Source organism: Alosa pseudoharengus, unplaced genomic scaffold, assembly GCF_046254945.1.
Source record: "Alosa pseudoharengus isolate Yale_2024_CS ecotype anadromous, Long Island Sound unplaced genomic scaffold, YU_APseudo_1.1 YU_APseudo_1.1_scf_3, whole genome shotgun sequence".
NCBI lineage: Eukaryota > Metazoa > Chordata > Actinopteri > Clupeiformes > Clupeidae > Alosa > Alosa pseudoharengus.
Genome location: NW_027468718.1, coordinates 36,745,063 through 36,766,038, shown reverse-complemented (window position 1 = coordinate 36,766,038; position 20,976 = coordinate 36,745,063). Strand labels below are relative to the sequence as shown.

Here is a 20,976-nt window from a genome sequence, read left to right as displayed (position 1 = left end):
GTAAAATATTGGTGTGGACATCCATAGTTGCCACCCTCAGATCCCCACTGCCCAACCTTTTGTCTTAATAAATATTGTTTTCCTGGAATTCGTGTCTCCACTGTGTAGTTACGAACCTGAAAGCGGTACAATCTCGTAAAGATTCCCTGACTCATTAGGCTTTAGGGTGGCGTAGTCAGGCTACTGTGATTGGCCCACTGGCCCTTCCTATGTATCACCTTGTTACACCTAGTATAGCGCTTTTAGAGGGAGAGCAGCTTCACAGAAGAGAACTTCTGACGGCAAATTTGATGAAAAGTTGGTAAACCACCTTTCTTACCTAATTTGAGGGTGCTGATTCTGAATATTTTGTTTACCAAGCTCAATTCTGAGTTCTAAGCCGCATAATCAGCATTTTAACATAAAATAGCGATTGTTTTTGCTTATTTTTCCCTAAATTGGGTTGATTTCAAAAGTAATCACTAAAACCAAATAAAAGTGTTCTCTAAATACATGTTTGAGCATTAAGAACCCATACTATAGTTTATTAACATATTTAATAGGGAACATGATTACAGTTAACATGTAATAAATTCTAATCAAAACACAACCATACAGTATTTTTATTGCTAACATAGTGAGTCCCTCCCTCATGTGGTGTTTAATGCATTTCATCACAATAACAAGTTGCACAGATAACCTTCAACTCAGAATATATCCTACAGTACATATGAACTTAGATAGCGGGAATAAGCCTAATGCAGAACTGCATCTACCGTTAGCAACAACCGACAAGTAAAAAACATTTTACTTCTAGTAACACTGAATTTGGTATGTGTCCTTGCCTCCATACTAGAGCTTGACATCTAGAAAACAGAGTGGCTCTGGCATAGTGTTGTCACGATACCAAAATTATGACTTTGATACAATACCTGACATAAATATCTTTATACTCGATACCGAAACGATATCCAAATCCTAAAATATCTGGAAAAGAAAGGACACAGTCCTCCTCCAAGTGTATTCAGTCATTTGTGTTGAATTTGGTGCACTTTTGGTCAATTCTGGGTTTTAAACTTCTAAACTTCCTACTTAATTATTATTTTTGTAGTCAGTAAAATAGTAGTTTGTGTGTGATTAAGTCCTTTATTGTTTGTTATAGCTCATTTATATTGTATGGTTTTTTGGCAATAAATTACCATTAAATAGCCAAAGTAGGCTAGATCAAGGTCAGTGTTCAAATTACTGCATGCAAATCACTTAATGCTATGCAGAAGAGCCTAATCTTAAAGGCACACTATGCAGGTTTTTTAGCTTAATAGCTAGGTTTTTGAGCTTTTTAGCTCAACGGCCTCAGTGTCAGGAAGTATAACAAGTGTAACAAATTGCTTTACTGCATTCAAATACACATACACGCCAGGCACCGGCTAGAAAAAGGTAGCGATGGAGTTTCTCAGACATTCGTTATGACAGAGCCAGCGAAAAAGAAGCAAAACTCGAGAAAACAGTAAGGAAATTGCCAATACTGCATAGTTTACCTTTAAGGCCATGATGTAGGCTACCCTAGGCCTTCCCGTGTTTATGGGATTTATTTGACAGTTGCAAAGGGGAAAAAAAGTGAAGATAGTCTTCTTTGCTCCCAGTGTAATTTAATAAGTATGTTTCAACCAGTCAGGCCTACACCATTATCTATTGCAATATCTGTGTGTATTTCTACATTAGGTCTATTTCTTTGATAATTTGCTACCACATAACAAATACCAAATAACGATACAAAAGTGTCTTACAAACTTTCCTGCATACTTCTTAAATGTGCTGCAGTCAGATGGGTATCCTAAAGACATAACTAGATCTTGAGCATCTATTACCAGTGTTGAATGAGCAGTTTTTGCAGTGATCACTACTGGACATTCCACATTGCTAGACAGCATGCACTTGAGTGAGGATAGACTTATTTCCACTTCACAAATAACCATTGCTATCTGCAATAGCTACAGTACAGGGACATTAATCAGTTCATAGCTGAGGATTTGTCCTAGGTCCACTTCCCTTTCAGCATCATATGCAGTAATGATGCACTGGAGAATGTTTCTTTTTGTTGCACTATAAAGGATATCTTGTCTAATTTTTTTGCAAATAATGCAATCTCCATAGCACTCTTGCACTCTCTGCATGGCTGGAATTTGAATGATAGGAAAGAGCACCAGTGAGAAGTTTTAACTAGGCAAGCATAGGCAAAAAAAATACAGTGTAAATCCTCTGTAAAGACTGACTGTCCTTGCCCTAAAGACTGTTCATAATAGTTAGTGACAAAGGACTTTCTACAGAAAAATGAGCAGTCACCTACCTATTCTATCAATTTATTATCAAGGAATCTATTTTGTTTCTAAACGTCTTACTGAATTTTAGCTATTATTTCAATTTATATTTTAAATTTAGCTTATTTTCATTTGCTACTTGAGGGTCATTGGGGGTAATTCCTGTCCTATCCTACAACATGTCTGATACATAAAGAGTATATTAATGCATTGTTTCTTGCAATTCCTATGATATCTGATGGCAAAACCAAAAAGTATGTGAATTATGCTAATTATGCTAATTAGCAAGCTTAAAACTCAAAATTGAGCTTGGTAAACAAAATATTTGAATTCAGCACCCTCAAATTGTGTGAAATAGCCCCTTTACCGACTTTTCCTCAAATTTGCCAACAGGACTTTTTCTGAACATTTGTTAGCTACCTGCTCTCCCTCTATTTATTCTTTCTTTCTTTTTCTATGTACGTATATTGGGGGGGACATTTTGGTCATATTTGAATATTGTGGGGGGGGGGGGGGGGGGACGGACACGTCCCCCTCAATGTCTATGGTGACTACGGCCCTGCTGTGTCTATGGTTAGATCGTCGTGGGTGTGTGTTTGAACTTGCCGCTTGTTGTGGCGTTCTCATGAGCGGGTGCGGAGCCGCGGCTCTGCGCCCACTTTTCATGCAGTGCAACTTGTTTTCTTAGGGCAATAAGGTAGAAATAAAATAGCATTGTAAGGTGTATTTTCGATATGAATGTCTTATTTAGATATCACATTTTGTAAAACATCGACGTTTTAAATGAATAATTTTCCTCGAATTGAAAACCTGATGTAGGCCTAAGGTTTGTAAGGTGTGACTTTTATTTTGAAGGATTAGCGAATGGCAGCCATATTGGAATTTGTGTTACTGTAGCTAGTTTCACGCTGCTGCTGTTCCAGTCGGACACCAACTGAAGTTGAAACGATACGAAAGTGATATACGTGTTGTAGCGAATTTGTTACAGTCTGTGGTTGTAGCCACTCTATGGTGGCTGTAATGGAGTCTGACATGCTAAAATCTGCAGAATTTGCATCTATGCGCACCGAAACTGACATCGACAAACAACTGGTGAGTATGAAGTTTGGCTACCGTTAGTAGTGTGAGTTCGCAATTCTGATTATGGTCAATACAGACAGCCGGTGTCATACAGCTAGCGTCGACACTCTGGATAGCGTGTTTTGTCTTAAATGTGGCAGTTAACCAACCTCGTAGAGGTGAGAGAGAGAGAGGGGGTTGCAGCAAACAACCAAACTAGAAATTGTACGTTTCCAGTCTGCTGTCCCCGTGCCGTTCCCACCAAACCACATGGTCGCAGTCTCACGGTTTTAACTCCCGGCCAACTCTACCTACGTACCGATAATGCAAATTAATACATTTGCTGTTTCTCTGCTTGGAAATGATCCAAGCATGACACAAAAGCGTGGTGTGTGCTATAAAGATGGCAGAGGTCAAATGAAGGTGCCCTATTGCCAATTTGCCTGGGATAGCCTAGAACTGCCTGTGTTCCGCAGTGACAGATTCAGATTGAATAATTCCTAATGACATGGTAGGCTGGCTACTACGAAGCGCGCATACCCAGGCTTTCTTTGGATAACCTGGATCGACAATACGAAACTCGCAATCAGAGTTAAATGGTATAGGCCTAGGAAGTTAACGAATTTGTCAAGCCAGGTTTTCCTCTTTAGTTTCAATGCGCGTGAAAGCGGCGTTTGCATAATTTTACTCACCTTTACAAAATGGATCAATCTAGAGCGGTTTATTTCATGCTTAATGAACTCCTATGATGAATTCAAGCAGCAGATCATTGCTAGGGGCAACACAGTTGCACATAATAAGGGGTGTGCTCGCAAAAATTAGCCGATCGTGTAAATTAAAAGATGCATGTTGTCTGAAAAATAAATATGCCACAGGCTGAATTGTTCGCCATTAATTCCAATAGAGTGATGGTGATTTCAAAATGCAAAAGCAATGTCCAACTTTCTTTGGGGAAATTAATTTTATTCTATAATCTAGCGAATTCACTTTAACTTCACCCTATGCAATAACTGTATAGCTTTATAACTTTTCAACAGCTGTGGGAGAGGCGGTGGCGTATAACACAAAAGATTTATTGAACTAAGAACTTCCACAAAAAGCAACATAAAACACTTCCTTCGTAGAGGACACCTAAAACATATATTAAAAATCCACCTACAAATGAAACAAAAAGATTAAAGGAGCTTCTAAATGATTAAATGCTTGTTTCATGTAAACACAGACTAAATGCCAATTAGATTATTTAGTGTTCATGTAAACAGGTCGGTTGAAGTCTTTAATCAGATTCATTTCAATCGGATTGAAATAAAAATGTGACATGCAAACATGGCTATTGATTCCAATGGGAAAGACAGCTAGTCACACGTTACATCTAGTTATTGATCAAAGTAGTGACAACTTTTTTCCCTTGTGAATATTGCACAATTTCTGTATAAAAAGACCTGATGTTAGAGAGGTTGGAATAATTTCCCCCCAGAAGTAGACCAAAATGACATTTCACTACACAGATGGTACGCTTTTAAGCTACAGTATGTGTGTCTTTGCCCTAGAACATCTGATCTTACGTCAAAGTCATTTTACAGTGTGTCTCCTGGGTAACATAGGTACACCCGGTCATTTTTTCAGAATTTTTTGAGACCTAAATGCGTGGGCCCTGGTTGAATTGACATGGAATGACCCACTTGCTGGAAAAAATAAACCTGTAATATTTTAATGTTGGGCTGTCTTACTGTCATTGTGCCAAACAATGGGTGCATGCAATAAGACATTTATTTCTTTTCACTTTCAGGGTAGAACTCTTATAGCTGTCGGGTTGGGTGTTGCAGCCGTGAGCTTTGCAGGTAATGTGCATTAGAGTAATTTAATTGATGGGCTGAGATCTGTGTCATTGAGGGCTGTGATAATTCTGACTTAATTCTTAATCAGATCAACATTTTGCCACTTTTTGAGGTATGCTTTTATCAGGCAACTAATTTTAGTGTCATCTTCAAATTCATGTTGATGGTATGAAGGACAGATAGTGAGGATAGGAGCAGGCTTCACTCAATTTGTCTATTTCTAAACTTTAAGAGTGCTGGCCTGGATAGTTATACATACAAGAAAAATAGGAGAGAGGCCGCACTATGCATACATACTCTTTTATTTGCACATACGCGTTTCGGCGTGTAACTTCTTCAGTGTGCTCACTGAAGAAGGCACACGCCGAAACGCGTATGTGCAAATAAAAGAGTATGTATGCATAGTGCGGCCTCTCTCCTATTCTTCATGAAGGACAGATAAACATGTGTCATTCCCACCAGCCATTTTAGACCAAAACCTCCCATGTTGGTTTAACATTAGCCTTTCCTAATGCTAGTACATTCTATTGTTTGTTGTGAGACACATTAATGCAACCAAACATGCCCTGAGTTAATGTTATTACTGTCTTGTGTTAAATTTTTAGGTCGTTATGCATTCCAGTTGTGGAAGCCTCTAGGACAAGTCATCTCGGAAACGGCCAAAAAAATTCCCACTTCTGTAAGTACAAAATATCAGCCTTGACTTACTGTATCTTGTCTGCCATTATTTGACTTATTTTGTCTGCCATCTTGTCTGTCAGTTAGTTTATCAATCTGTCAGTGCTTGTTTACAGCACAGCATGGTTACTTGTGAATCCAGGATGGTTACTATGGGAATTCCATCGTGAATACACCAGGTCCTCTAATCACATCCAGAACCTGGTCCAGCAGAGAAAGTCGACACATTTTTTTTTTAAAGTATATTTTTTTGGGCTTTTTATGCCTTTAATTAGACAGGACAGTGGAGATCGACAGGAAGCGAGTGGGAGAGAGAGTCGGGGTGGGATCCGGAAAGGACCACGGGGCGGGAATCGAACCCGTGTCACCGGCGTACGGTGCAAGTGCCCCAGCCAGTCGCACCACTGCTGGGGCCGACAAATTGTTGTTTTCTGGTCTAGGGCTGGGCGATAAAACGATAGCGATATGTATCGCAATAGATGTAAATAAATGTAATCGATATCAATAAAAAATATGTTCGATAGAACATTCGATAATTAAAACACACACCTCCCGCCTTGTCCATAAATAAATAGGCTAAATATATCTTGCATTGTAGCTATGTGCAACTCTACCAGTGTAGGCGATAGAAGTAGGCCTACCTCAACACAGACTCTCATTGAGTCCTTGGCCCGTGCTCTCTCTCTCTCTCTCCCTCCCTCTCAACAGGCGCATCCCTCCTCATGCACATGTAATCCAAACATCCACAATCGTGCAAGACGACTAGCTAAATTGCTATTAAATCCGGTTAGCATCATTAGCACGCTGCACGAATTTGTTCAAAACTGTTGCTTTCAAATTGACCGATGCAAATGGAAAAGTATTTTCCAAGACTCAAACGGGCCTGTCCCAAGGAGAAAAAGTATTAATTTGAAACTTAAACACACGTGGGGAAACTGAACAGTCTAACCAGTAGACTATGATAAACTAGTAAATTAAGCTACTTTGTTTACAATATTTCCAGGCTTCAACCAGTGCTGCTTTTCATTCAGACTTATGTGCACATTTATTTATTTGAGTGTTTTTCGTGATTGTGTTGCTATTTCTTTTCCCTGTTTGCTTTGATTGATAACTGAGGTGATTAAAATCAGAGGAAGGTTAAGTTTAAATTAAAAGTGTTTAAATTGAACTTTTTTCCACTTCTGGTCCTTATCTGAAATAGATTAAAAAGAATCAATAATTATCGAAATCGACCGATATGAAATACTTATATCGTGATACAGTTTTCAACCATATCGCCCAGCCCTATTCTGTATCAGAAGTAACTATACCTGAACTTCTAAATTTATATGTGGCTTATCAGACACAAACCCCTAACAACGACCAGAAAACCGCAAGGGACAAGCACAAAAATGGTGGTTCCAAACTCATATATAAGTTTAGGTGCAAAAAGACTGAAGTGGTATGCAAGTCGTATTTGTTTTTATCAAAATTCACCATCAAATAAATTTAATTTTAACAACTAATAATTTGATTATGTTGGGACAAAACATAGACTGAACCTGAGTGATAAACTGTTTTGGTCCTAGAGGTGATTCTCTAAGTCTTGGGTATACCATAAACACAAACGCGTTCATTCACTCTTTCATTCACATGCAAACGGCACGCTTTTCCATGCCTCGCTTTTTTCAGGCTACCAGAGGAACCAGAGCAGTGTTTCTCATATGGGCCGAGGAGACTGCTAGTCAAATATCCGCTGCTCCTGTTACTCATCTGATAATATTTGATCATGTAGCAAAGGAGCGCTAGATATAGCCTATAGCTCTAATAGCAGTTAAGAAAATGTATGCGGGGGTTGTTTTACTCTACTTTTTCACCACACTTTGCATCCCTAGTCATAACACTTATGACCCCATCAACAGGTAACAGTGGGACATGTAACAGCCTTTTAGCACTGGATACAGTATGTGCAGCTCTCCACTAGGCAGTGCTGCCTCTTAGTATCACTTCTGTTTGAACTTGGAGATACACAGCATTTGGCTTTTCTGTTCCTCTGTCACCTTATCCATGTATTTGCCATGCAATTATTTAAGTTATACGTTTATTATAAGGTGAAATTAATCTAATTAATTGTGTAATGACATATCTGACAAATATTTGTACTACTGTCATCAATCAAAGATTAGGTTCAGATAAACCAAATGTATCTGAAATGTATCTGAAAGGATTTTTTTTTTAAATCAAGTTTGTACAATATGCTCTGGTGTTTTACTCTGATTACCTGCATCATGCCACGGAACATCCTGCTGAAAATGTTCCATTGTTATTTAGATGTGGCAGGGTTTCCGTTGTCCGGTAGGCCTAATTACCGGACATTGGCCGGAAAAAAAATGAAATGTCCGACAAAATTAAATCTCTCCGGTCAAATTGTCCGATTGAAATTGGCTAATAATCCCGTCCCCTAACGCAATCTGAATTTGAGAATAAGCCTTAATATGTAGGCCTAAGCCTATATTATACGTCCTTTGGCTATGTTTTTAAATGAACAGGCTCTACCGTTTGAAAGTTATTAAACAACACGCATAGGCTAACCTATGCTGCATTTCAAATAGGAAGCGCACGCTTAAAACGTCCATGTTAAACAACGAACAAATGAGAGGCGGTTCAAACATGGCCAGGCCCAGGCAGGCAGACTAGCCTTAAACGTTTTTTCAGAGGCCAGACGCGATGGATGATGATAAATTGGTAACGTCTGAAGCCTCAGATGTCCGGTCAACTCCATCACCACCAGATAAAAAGTAGAAGTGTCGGGCGTATATCTGTCGGAATCAGTGACATTGGAAGTGGAGTTGCGGGGGGTGCGGCCGCTCCAAGACACTGTCATTCTCCGTGTACATTGGACATGCAAAGTGTTCTTTACCCAAAGCATACAGTAGGTTTATGCGTTCTCTGTCTATGATCTGCAGGGTTAGGGCCTCCTCGACGAGGCGATTACTGGTCTGCGGATAATTTCTGGCACAATTAAACGGTATCATTGAACCGCGGCCGAAAGAAAAAGAAACTAAACATTTCCCAGAATAGGAAACATTTCTTAATTTATTGTTATCAAATAAAGAGGCATAGCATTAGGGGGTAGTGGTGTGAGCGCTCATTCTTGTGTGTGCGCATCTGTGTAAGTTAAACAGTCACCACTGAGATAACGTGGGTAGCAGCAACAAACAACGTAGCCTTTTTAAAACAACGAACGAAGCGGACTCTTGCTGTCCGTGAAAAGATACTGGCTAGATCTTGTTAGGCATGTTTAAGTTAGGCTAATGAACATGTTGCATTCTATACAGATTATGTAGTTCTTTAAGCTACATAGCCTGTCTCCAGTTTTCCTCAGTTTGACTAATTAAGAAGGGATAATAGGATATTTGACCGGCATATCATCAAAATGTCCGGAAAACGAAACCTCTGCCGGTCACTTTGACCGGCACCATTTTTTTCTAGCGGAAACTCTGAGATGTGGTGGGGTAGTGTGAGTAGCTGACATACATGTGAACGCTCCTCTTATTCTTCTGTTTTCCTCATCAGTCATTCTCTACATACTACAAAGGAGGGTTTGAGCAGAAGATGACCAAGCGTGAAGCCAGCCTCATCCTTGGTATTAGGTAAAAAAATCACTATTGATAAAATCCAATATGTCGGATTATCCAATATGACTTTATGGTGTACATTGAACTCTGCTTGATCTAAGGGTTTCAACAGTATACCTTTTGAAAATCAGGCATACGAGTAAGAAGTTACATGCATAAACACATGTCCAACTTTGACCTGTTGGTGGCGCTAGAGCGCTCTAGGTGCAGATATGAATCTTGGTGAAATCAATCATGGGACTTTCTCAAATCAGTGTCTCAAATTTCACAACTTTTTACTAGACGGTTCTATGGGCTGCCATAGACTCCCATGGTGGAAGAAAGACGTGTAGGATTCTATATGATATATATCTTATAATAATAAGAAGAGGTAGAAACACCATGAGTGCCTTCGCAACTTCACATATAAATATTAAAACAGGTTTTTCCCACTGCCTATTAGAAAAACTAAGATGAATTAATTGCTGCCATATGGCAACTCTATACAGTAGAGGGTTAGAAGGCATTTGCAATGTATCTATGATACTTGTGAGAATGAAATACGTTAAGACATGATTTTGACCACAGAGCCAAATTTGTGATATTTCGCTGGTTAATTTCTAAGCCAATTAAGTTTATGGCTGTGTGTGTGGTGAGGGGGGGATGCAGGTAGCTACAGTGCTACACTCTGGGGACATGTCCGTGTCCCCTATGTTCATGCCCCCAAAGTGTAGTGCTGTAGCTGCCTGGCTGCTTTAGCTGTTGAAACTAGCAACTGGAACTAGGTAAAACTAAATATGAATCATTAATTGTGGTGCTACGGCCACCCAAAAAGTGAAAAATCACACATGCCGTCAACATTTTTTAGGACTTTGGTGACCCACCTCTCACCCAAACAGTAAGGAATCCAGATTACAGGCTACAATGAACTACCACACCAGTTTCCAGCCTTCTACCACTATTAGAACAGACGTTATGGGCTTCCAAAAATGGCAAAGGATGAAATGTGAAATTCCAATGTGTCAATTAGGGCCGTGGCACCAGAAATTCAAATGGACACCACGGGCAAACCGTTTGAGATATTGACCTGAAACTTCAGATTCCCTTGTTTGGTAACATAAGGCATATTTTCACCGCTTTTCAGCAAAATCTGAGAGGTACCATGTACATCAGTGTTTCCCAAACTTTTTTTCTGGCGACCCACTTTTTAAAAATGACAGACCATGGCGTCCCATTTCACTTCAAATCTACCCTGCAACCACCAATATTGTTTTAGGCCACAGGTTCTCCAACTTTTCTATGACTCCCCAACCATACATTGCTATAGGATCCCTGCTTTGAACACGGTTGTGTTGCATTTTGAGCACCATCAGCGTGAAAAGTTGGAAATGACTACTGAAAAGATACGTTTTAATGGGCATCCGAGAGTATGGGAAATTCTTGCATGTTGCGCAGTCGTCATTCGTCAGCATAGTAAGCTGTTCCTGTATTTCTAAAAAAAAATGTTGTAGGCTACGTTGCGTTGCAGACAAATGGGTCCATAACACTGTGGACGTCAATTCCAATGTAAACAGCAAATAACTTAAGTCATATTGTATTGTTGTATTATATTATATTGTATAGTCGTTATATCTGAACAAGAGGCGTTTGCGCAATAGCCGGAAGAATGCGCCTTTACTTTGGAGTTAGCGAGGTAGAAAACGAGAGGAATAGTGTTTGAAATGCCCATTTAAATTGTAGACTATAATGCACTGTTGTGCATTTTAAATCAGAAATAAGAATGTGAGGAGGTTGCTATTAACTTTAAAGATTGCATCTGCAATCAAAACTGTATGCAAATAACATGGCCTTATGTCCGGTCTATGGATGTCTGCTTTAGTTGACAGCACGGTCACTAGATTTTAATTGGTAAAGTTGAGGAGCTGGTATCTATTAATGTTCGTGCAAATAGGCGGATTCAGGCGCCCCACAGAACGGTTTCATTTTGAGAGGTAGATATCCATGCTGGCACCCCCTCTGCGATGCGTTCGTTAATACGCCAGTTTCATGAGCTTTTATGACAAAACCGTGACTGTGGTAGTTAACAATCTACATCCTAATAGAAAACTGTTAGCTTTCCTGGTATCAAATGACAAATGGTATCAGTTAGGCCTATAACACAACATAAATTGTGCTGGCGACCCAAATAAAATCTCCTGCGACCCACCAATGGGTCGCGACCCAGACTTTGGGAAACACTGATGTACATGATACCCCGATATTGGCTGTTTTCACATGGAATGACCCACTTACAACTTTTTAAGGGGCAGTTTACAGTAAACACTTTAGAAGTGATCATTCAACATTATTACAAAGTTTACCATATACCCCGTTACTGAGGATCAAGTGCATTTGTATGATGTGTCATAGACTATTATAAAAGATAATGAATTTTCAAACCTGTACCAAAACACATTTTTATTCAAACATCAAGTCTGCCTCAAAATACAACAGAGAAATCATGAACTCAAAATGTCATTGTGGGAAAAAAAAAAACAATGACTGCGTAACAGTGCAAATCAGACCTTTCAGAATAAGGATAATAGCCTAACGTGTTGGTCTTTACTCTCGCGGTGTTGGCACAGTTAGGGATGTAACGGTATGAAAATTTAACCTCACGGTTATAGTGACCAAAATTATCACGGTTTTCGGTATTATCACGGTATTTTTAAAAGTGTGTTCAATATGCACTGCACAAGCACTGATAGGCCTACACACGCTGAAATAGTTTCAAAAAGTGTCCCGTTCAGTTTTTCATGTTTAATTGGCTATGTGCTTATCGCTTAACTTACCCTACCATGACTTGGAGGTTGCTATTACTGTTATTTGGATCCAATGAGTGAGACCAGGCTTGGAATTTCACCATTCTGGGGGCAAGGCCACTTGGCCTTCAGTTGGGCATATTTGGTGGAGGGCACAAAGGCCACATAGGCTATAAAAAATATCAAAGTTGTATAGCCTATTCACTGCAGTAGACCTGCATCACTGTATGAAACATTACAAAAACATGAAACATGACATATTATATAGAACTGCAAATCATCTGAACATCTAATATTTACAGATATCTAGGCTATATTTAACATTTATTTTGTATTTGGCCCGTTATGAAATCATGTGGAACAATTTAAACACATTGTAAAACTTAAAGCCCAAATTTGGAGACATCCATGCATGTCGAAATGTACTGCAAATTCAAAAGTGGATTACTCTGGAACGGCTAACTGTACAGGGGACTGCTTTACACCTTTATGTTCGGTAAGGTCTGCTGTTTATTCTGATATATGGTTTGTCATGTGTTAAACGAAAGGTTCGTGAAGTATTGCACCGAGAGGAATGGGTAGGGAGATGGACGAAAACCTTCAGTAGAATTTATGATTAAATTTAATTATATTATTTACGTTTCTCGCGAACCGTTCACCACAGCAATTCGCGGCTAACATCGTTTAAAAGCTGAGAAAAAGCTCTTTCATGTGATACTTGTGATGTCTGTGTGATGAGTAGGCTACTTCGCGAGTAGTTCAACTGAGAAGAATAGGTGAATTTAGACGCACTTTCTTTCCTGCGCTGTCACTTTCTCCACTGCGTAAAAGAAATTCATTCAGGGACATCACGGCCAACGCAAGGGGCAAAAACGTGGCCGCCGTGAAATTCCTACCCTGAGTGAGACCAAAGTAAGTGTTCGAAATAAAACTTTAGGCTACTGTGTTCTTCTGATAACGTGAGTGGAATTGATTTAATGTGCACGCAAACATAAAAAGACGCAGAGTGCAAATGATACAGTGCAAGTTTTGCGGTGAAAATGTTCCGCCTTTTAAAATCAGGTGTAATCCAATTCGCAGTTAAAACCATCAATTAGACACCAGGCCTACTGTATGTCAAAAGCAGGCTCGGATGAAGCTGGGAAGGATTAAACACACGGTTTCAACACCGTGATAATCAACCGTGATAATTATGATATTTCAAAAGAAAACGGTCATTGTTATCGTCAACATTTTTATCACGGTTTATCATTATACCGGTAATCGTTACATCCCTAGGCACAGTGTAGTTTGCTGCTAGCATGTAGTCTAACATCTGCCTCCCATCTATGAGAAACACCAAACTCTCTTCTACACACTTTGCAGAATGCTTTCATCTCGTCGCTTAAGGCTTTGTCTATCCACGGGTACCTCCCCACCCACTCCTCCCGGTACCTGCATAGACGCTTTTGCTTTTTAGCGACGTGTTGGGGTTCCGGTACATCAGCCATGTCAAGGAATAAATAAAAATTAGCTAAAATCAGTGCATATTCACGCCTAATTATAGAACGTCAAAAAAGAAAAAAAGTAGCTGGGGCTGCATCCAGACACTTAGCTGCCGTCGGGGGCTGCATGCAGTCGACTCAACCTCTCTACGGACAGTTTTTAATGTGTATCAGAAAATAACTACTCAGTATTCTGATTGAGTATAATTTTCGGGACAATTAGGGCTGGATTCGGGATTCGGGATAAACGCTTAGATTTCGGGACTATCCCGAATTGCTCAGGACGTCTGGTCACCCTAGTAATACTTAATCATGTATGCCGAGCTCAGCAGTCTGATTTACTTATAACTAAATTTAGATTTTTGGTTGACAATTCCTGGGACACCCTGACCTCCAGCACACACTTATTCTGTCTTAAACAGTAGTTTTGATTTGCTGGGAAAATGTGAAAAATAATCAATCTAATAATTTCATGCTTTCACCACTAGATGGAACCGTGCTCCTCTCTCATATTTTGCCTACTCTGTTCCACAGTCCAACTTCCACAAAAGCAAAATTGCGAGAATCTCACAGGAGGATCATGGTCCTGAATCACCCAGACAAAGGTGTGTTTTACTCACATATTACATTATGGTTCACCATAAGTCAACCAACATGTCCCAAATGACATTCTCTCTGTAAATTACAGGTTGAAAGTAGATGCAATTTGAAAGAAAAGTCCAGATTAAACAGCAGATCATTTGAGTATCGATGATTCCTAAATCTGCAAATATTTAAACGTTATGCTTCCTCTGTGTGTTAAGTCCCATATGTGGTGAAGTCAGAGTACTTAAGCCAATTTCTACACTGTTGTGGTGTAAATAAGCTACATTAAGCAGCTTAATGGCAATATATTTAGTTCTCTACAGCTACGTTCTACCCTTACTCCATGCACTGAAGACATAGCATGGTATTTTTACAGAAGGGCTTTTAAAGCCCAGTGTCATTGTACACTTTGGAGAATAGAAATCCCCCCACTGAAGTTTTTCAACCAGCTTCTGTCTTAAACTGTCCTTGAAAAGACACATTCAAAAGCGTCCCAGTGGGATGCCATTTAGAAATGATAGCATTGACAAAGCAAGAAAGCTGAAAAGGGGGAGGGGTTTGTTCAAATAACTGTAGACCTAATCAGCAGGTCTTGTATATTGCCCCTTAACTGCTGGAAGGCTATGGCTGGCTAGAGTGTTGTCCCGTTTTATCTTGTCAAGGTTAATAGTCTCCCCCTCCCCCGCTCACTGAGCTGAGAGGTGTCTATAGCATGTGCTAGCCGTAGCCATTACTCCACATCACCGTCTGAATTTCGCTCACTGAAATGAGAAACTGTTTCAAAGATAAGAGCTTGAGGGAAGAGGGAAGCTTCCTGCAGTGGAGTGGGGGGTTGGGCCTTGGTGGTTGGGGACCAAATAAATGTCTTCACCTCCTCCCAGCACTGAGCTAACGGAGAGGCCAAATGTAGCCTTCATATCACACACAAACCTCTTTTGTACCATTTACAGCAGTGTTAATGTAATCTTCATATCATGTCACACACACCTCTTTTGTACCATTTACAGCAGTGTTAATGTAATCTTCATATCATGTCACACACACCTCTTTTGTACCATTTACAGCAGTGGTAAAGCTCCCTTCTTTTTACTTCAACTTCATCGTTATTTCCTGTGCAGTGTGTAGGGAGGTAGATGGATGTTGGGATTCTGATAAGACAGAGGACCAATTGTTGGAAGGGTGCAGGTTTGGGTTGTACACCATTGGCTTGTGGAAATATGGGTCCATAGACATTTACCTCTCCAAGAGATTGCAATGAATAGGCATAGGATTTATAATCTGAAAGGATTTCCTCTTTAATAAAGCTAATTTGATACTGGTAAAAAGTGTCATTGAAATGGTTTGGGAGTTTTTGCTGCTAATATGAAACTGAATGAATAATGAACAAGTCCTCAATAAAGTAAACTCTGTATTGGCTTAACATTACAGCACTGCATCCATGTTTAAGCGTGTTCTAGGGACATATGATGGGCATAGATGCGCTTACACAACCTTAACACAACAAACACACATATATATCTCGCACACATAAAAATCACTCACAGAAATTAAAAAATTAAAGAACATGTGAAGTGATTACAAAGATCTGGTATGGACTGATCATGTAATGCATTGACCATGATAAGGTGCTATGGTAGAGTGTGTGCAATGGAGGCAGTGCAAAAGTGAAGGGATTGAAGAGTGCAATAACTTTGTTATTAAATATTAACTATGACTAAAAGACAAGAATGTAAACCCAATAGAATTGCTTAACAAACAAGAAAAATAATATACTTCAAGAAGAATATGTAACAGGGAATACGTTTTATAAGGTTGTTCAGATTGTGTGGAAGGGCTAATATAGCCTATAGTATAGTATATAGTGGACAGCAGACAAAGTGATATGATGGTAGGGGCTGAGAGACTACCCTGGAAATCCAGAGTTCTCGCGAGAGCACAATGGAATTGTCTCTGCGAGACACTCTGGCAAAAAGCAATGATGCACGTTACCTTTACCCCAACATTCCGGGAAACCAGCTAAACTGATGAAGACAGCACTGCAACGTTGGAGGACAGTACACATTGGTCGTAGTGTCATCCGATTGCGTCAAAGTCAGAAATAATTCAGAGTAAACATGGTCTAGTGTTATCCAATTGCGTGCAGTGAGATTTTTAAATGCATGCTTGTTGCCGCCCCTCGAGTTGGGCCATTACATTGTTCTTTGCCAGACCCTTAATCTTTCTAGATTATCAGGGTCTGGATTTTCCAGGCTAGAGAGAGACAGGCTCATGCTGAAAAGTCAATTTCTCCCCTCTCCTGTGTGGCATTGAAAAGTTGGATGGCCCTGGGGACTAAGGACCTGTTTGTTGAGCATGACGTTGACAGACGTCTGCCACTGAACTTGCTTGGTGGTTGGCGGTCATTGTCCATGATTGCCAGCATCCTGCTCACGGTCTGTTTCTCCACAGTTGTGAGTGACTCCAGCTCAATGCCAACAACAGAGCCAGCTTTCCTTACCAGCCTGTTCAGTCGCCCAGCGTCCCTTTTCTTAATGCTGCCTCCCCAGCACACCACAGCATAAAAGAGGACACTGGCCATGACTGACAGACTGATGCAGACATTGAATGACCGCAGTGTCCTCAGCAAGTAAAACCGACTCTGCCCTTTCCGATACAGTGCATCTGTGTTGGCTGACCAGTCCAGTTTATTGTCCATGTATATCCCCAGGTACTTATATGTGCTGACCACCTCCACATTGACCCCTTCAATGGAGACTGGCAGCATAGGTGGGCTTAGATCTCCTGAAATCCACCACCATCTCCTTGGCCTTTGTTGCATTCAACTGCAGAAGGTTGAGCCTGCACCATTGCACGTCATCCACCAGGTTCCTGTACTCGTCCTCCAGTCCATCCCTGATACACCCCACAATTGCAGTGTCGTCCGAAAACGTCTGCATGTGGCACAGGGGTGTGCACAGACATTTTTTGGGGGCAGGGGCTCAAGTGAAAAAAGGGCAGTTCTTATCTTTTTCCAAATAAAAATGCTTTAAAACAAGCAGGTAATATAGTAGCAAATCTCAATTTATTGAAATACCATTACACTCATGCAAATATTTAATACGCAACATGTTTGATGTTTACAAAAAAATCAGATCACAAAGACACAAATGTCTTCTTTATTATTAGTATTATACAATTCCCCCTTTCACATAAGGGAGGGCTCTGTATCATGTATTGTTGGAGATCTATTGGCAAAGAACAAACTAGAAGAATAAATAGCCCCTAGTAATTAGATAAGGGGCCTACAATCAAAATGATGCAGGCACATGTGCACACACACCCCATAACCCCTAAACACACACTCATAATTGATCACACATACACATAAAACACACACACATGCAGGGAAGCAGACACATACACACACACACACACCATTAACCCCCCCCCCCCCACGCACACACACACAGAGAAGTACACATATATGCAAAAGCAAATGTACATATGCACATACTCATTTACATACACAAAAGTTGCAAGAGTAGGGGATGGAGTAGGAGATTGAGACATTGACAAGCATGATTTATTTTTGCGGAGAGAATGTGCAGGACTGAGCTGCGGTCATATTTTAGTTTGGATGTGCAGTGGCCTAACCTATGTATAAACATAGTGAAATAACATTTTGCACGGTAGAAACATGATAAAAAATGGAAACACTTACTGTTAGCTATAAAAATGGCAGAAAAATCCGTTTATATTTGATATTTCCATAACCGTGAGATACACGCTTCACAATGACAGCTTCCATGTTGTGAATGAATTCACTACGTACAGTATAGCCCAACAGCAATCTATCTAAAATAAAACCTTTTTGGAAGTACCATTCATGATGTGTTGTAAAATATTGAAGTTGTGGGAAGTTTGTATGGCATCATATGTATTTAAGTTTTCATTCGTCTGTTTCATTCGTCCCGACTGAGGGCTGTGAGGGTGGTTCAAATAATGAAATGCCAAATGTAGGCTACTTTACTGCGCAATGTTGCTCTCCGGCCCAGAATAACGTTGGACCGGCTCTGCTTGAGAGGGACAGGATTCAGGAACTAAAGACAGGCCCATCTTCTGTTTCTCATGTCACGTTACCCCAAGCATTAAATCACGTCACTGCTATATTCTGTTATAGTCTGTGATTCACATTACTAGGCTATCACCGCAAGTGCATTCAAACATTTTTTTTGCCAAGTTTTGTGTCGTCCCCACATTTGCAAAATTGCTTTGATCTCATTTACCTTCGTTGCTACCAGTCGTTGCTTTTTTCCTGCATCTAATCACGATTAAATGCACATTTAATGAGACATCCACTCTCCAAGTTTCATTTTCGCTGTTGTTGCGAGCTAATAGGCTACGGTATGGGAAATACTTTGAATACAATCAGCTCCAGAAGTGAATGGATTTTCCTTAGCCTGTGCTACACCTTTCCACCAAGTTGTGCAAAAATTGTACCTGCAGTTATGGTGATGTTGACAAACATGCGTAGCACATGGAAGCTCTTGATAGCGTATGCCACTAACGCCTATAAAAACAATATATTTATGGAATAAAACTAGATGGGTACCTTGGATTAGCAATGCTGTTTATTGTTAAACTGCAATTATCTGCAGCCAGTGGAGGGCATTTAGCCTACCATGCGTCCAGACAATATTGTGTGTCTGCCCTAATTCTGAAGCAGTGGCCACCGCTACAGAATGAAGAGGAAGCACTGGGAAGAAAGTGAATGTTTTAAATAGGCCACACCAACATAATATGTAATATGTGAAGTGAAACTGGATGGGCCATAATAACCTCTGACTAGTTATTAGGCTACTAGGCGCCCTTGAAAGCAATGTCAGTTCTTGGCGGCTCAAGCAACTGGCTACCCTATGGATGCATCCTTAAAGGTGTAGGTTACTAATGTTACATGTGCTATATACTGTAGATAGATAAATCTGGCTCATTTAGATCTAGCCTATCCAAAGTATTTGTCTTTTCTTTATTCCTTGTGAAGTCTTCATGAGAAGTGGTTGGGTTGTGAGATGGAAGCTGACCATTGATGGGAAATTTGTTTTTCTTCACACAGGTGGATCTCCCTATTTGGCAGCAAAAGTCAATGAAGCAAAAGACCTCCTTGAGTCAGGCCTACGTGGTTGACTCGGTTTTGTGCTGTCTTAAGGTTGAACTGAATTTGAGGACCTTATTCTTATTTCTAATCCCTATTTCCAACAACTCTTTGCACCAGTTCTCAGTTCCACCAATGACTCTTATAGTCTGAGTGAATACAGCTTGTATTGATGATGGGGTGAAACGCATTACTGTTGATGTTGAAGGGGCCAATGTGTTAAAAACGTTTTCATTGTGTATCAAACTGTCTGCTTTGTTGTATTGTCCTGAGCGTAAAGGGTGAGTTCACAGGCTCATTAAACCCGTTACATGCTGCCTCAGAGGTTGCTATTGAATGATGATGTAATGTTGAAATGGCAGAAAAGTGTTGTGCACATCATATGAACTCTACTGTCCAGGCATATCTGTAACATTGGCTATATACAGTCATTGATGTGTACACGCATGCACACCTATTTATTTGTATGAGGTTGAATTTGATTTGTATTAGATGATTAAAATGTTTTAGATGGTCTTTAATTGCTAACTTGCATATTCATCATTATTAACAGAGATATAAACAGGTTACTGAATACTTCAGTAGTTCCGCAGCTGGTTATCCTTTGGTCATATAGCTCTGGGTTAGCCAAATTTAAGGACACAACATAGCACCAATAAAGGAACACGTGTTAACACTTTGAGTGCCAAAAACGCGATGTTACGTTTTTAGCTTTTTTTAATTACGAAAATAGACACTGTAACACACCTTATGTGTTGGGACTGAATAGAATAGAACATTCTATGTTTTATCATAACTCTACTTTTGATGGTTGCCGCTTTGGGTCGAATCAGTGACGCACGTCAGGTCAAAACCAGGCCATTTATTTTGTGGGTTTACCACTAGGTGGCAGTCTCGCTAGGTCACTTCCCGGAAACTACACTTCTCAGGTGCTGAAGGGGAAAATGAAAAAGTTGAAAAAGATATTGCAACAGGTGCATTTTCGCCAGACAACGCTGGATGAGTCTAACCTGACTCGCCAGATGAATTTCGTTCCGCCTAGCTCCACTCATCCATCTGGGATCGATCCATTGGAGTGGTGTTTCAGAAAGCTGGACCTTATCAAAAATCCTTGCATATGATTGGATAAGCCACTTGTCCGTCATCTTTTGACGTGCTACTTCAACCACTCACATCGAAGCCAACCCGTGACGCTGAGAACAGTCTCACAGTCCCTTCTACGCTACGTCACATCTATGAAACTCCCGCCCTGCGTTCTAAAGGCTCTACCATAAAATCTGATGCCGAAATCACTCTCAACGGAAGCGATCCCAGATGGATGTGAGTGGAGCTAGGCGGAACAAAATTCATCTGCCGAGAGTCAGTAGAAAGGTGGACTCATCCTAAGACAAGATGACTGACCACGACAATCAGGGGAGACCAGAATCACCACACAATCAGGGGAGACCACACTCCAGGACAAAAACATTAGAAAGAGTGACTGACCACCTTGCTGAGGAGCATCTGA

General features: G+C 40.2%; 1 protein-coding gene across 1 annotated transcript; it reads left to right on the top strand.

The window, feature by feature from the left end:
- The first annotated feature begins 3,179 nt into the window (after positions 1 to 3,179).
- dnajc15 (DnaJ (Hsp40) homolog, subfamily C, member 15) lies at positions 3,180 to 19,990 on the top strand. The gene is made up of 6 exons (XM_076264185.1): positions 3,180 to 3,389; positions 5,146 to 5,197; positions 5,800 to 5,873; positions 9,428 to 9,504; positions 14,288 to 14,358; positions 19,431 to 19,990. The coding sequence occupies exons 1-6, from the start codon at positions 3,306 to 3,308 to the stop codon at positions 19,499 to 19,501; spliced, it is 429 nt and encodes a 142-aa protein (XP_076120300.1). The 5' UTR covers positions 3,180 to 3,305; the 3' UTR covers positions 19,502 to 19,990.
- The last annotated feature ends 986 nt before the right edge of the window (positions 19,991 to 20,976 follow it).

Coding starts and splice junctions, on each gene's coding strand:
- dnajc15 (XM_076264185.1), top strand. CDS start 3,306: ATGGTGGCTGTAATGGAGTCTGACATGCTAAAATCTGCAGAATTTGCA. Junction 5,198..5,799: donor TGCAGCCGTGAGCTTTGCAG/GTAATGTGCATT, acceptor TTAAATTTTTAG/GTCGTTATGCATTCCAGTTG. Junction 9,505..14,287: donor AGCCTCATCCTTGGTATTAG/GTAAAAAAATCA, acceptor TCTGTTCCACAG/TCCAACTTCCACAAAAGCAA.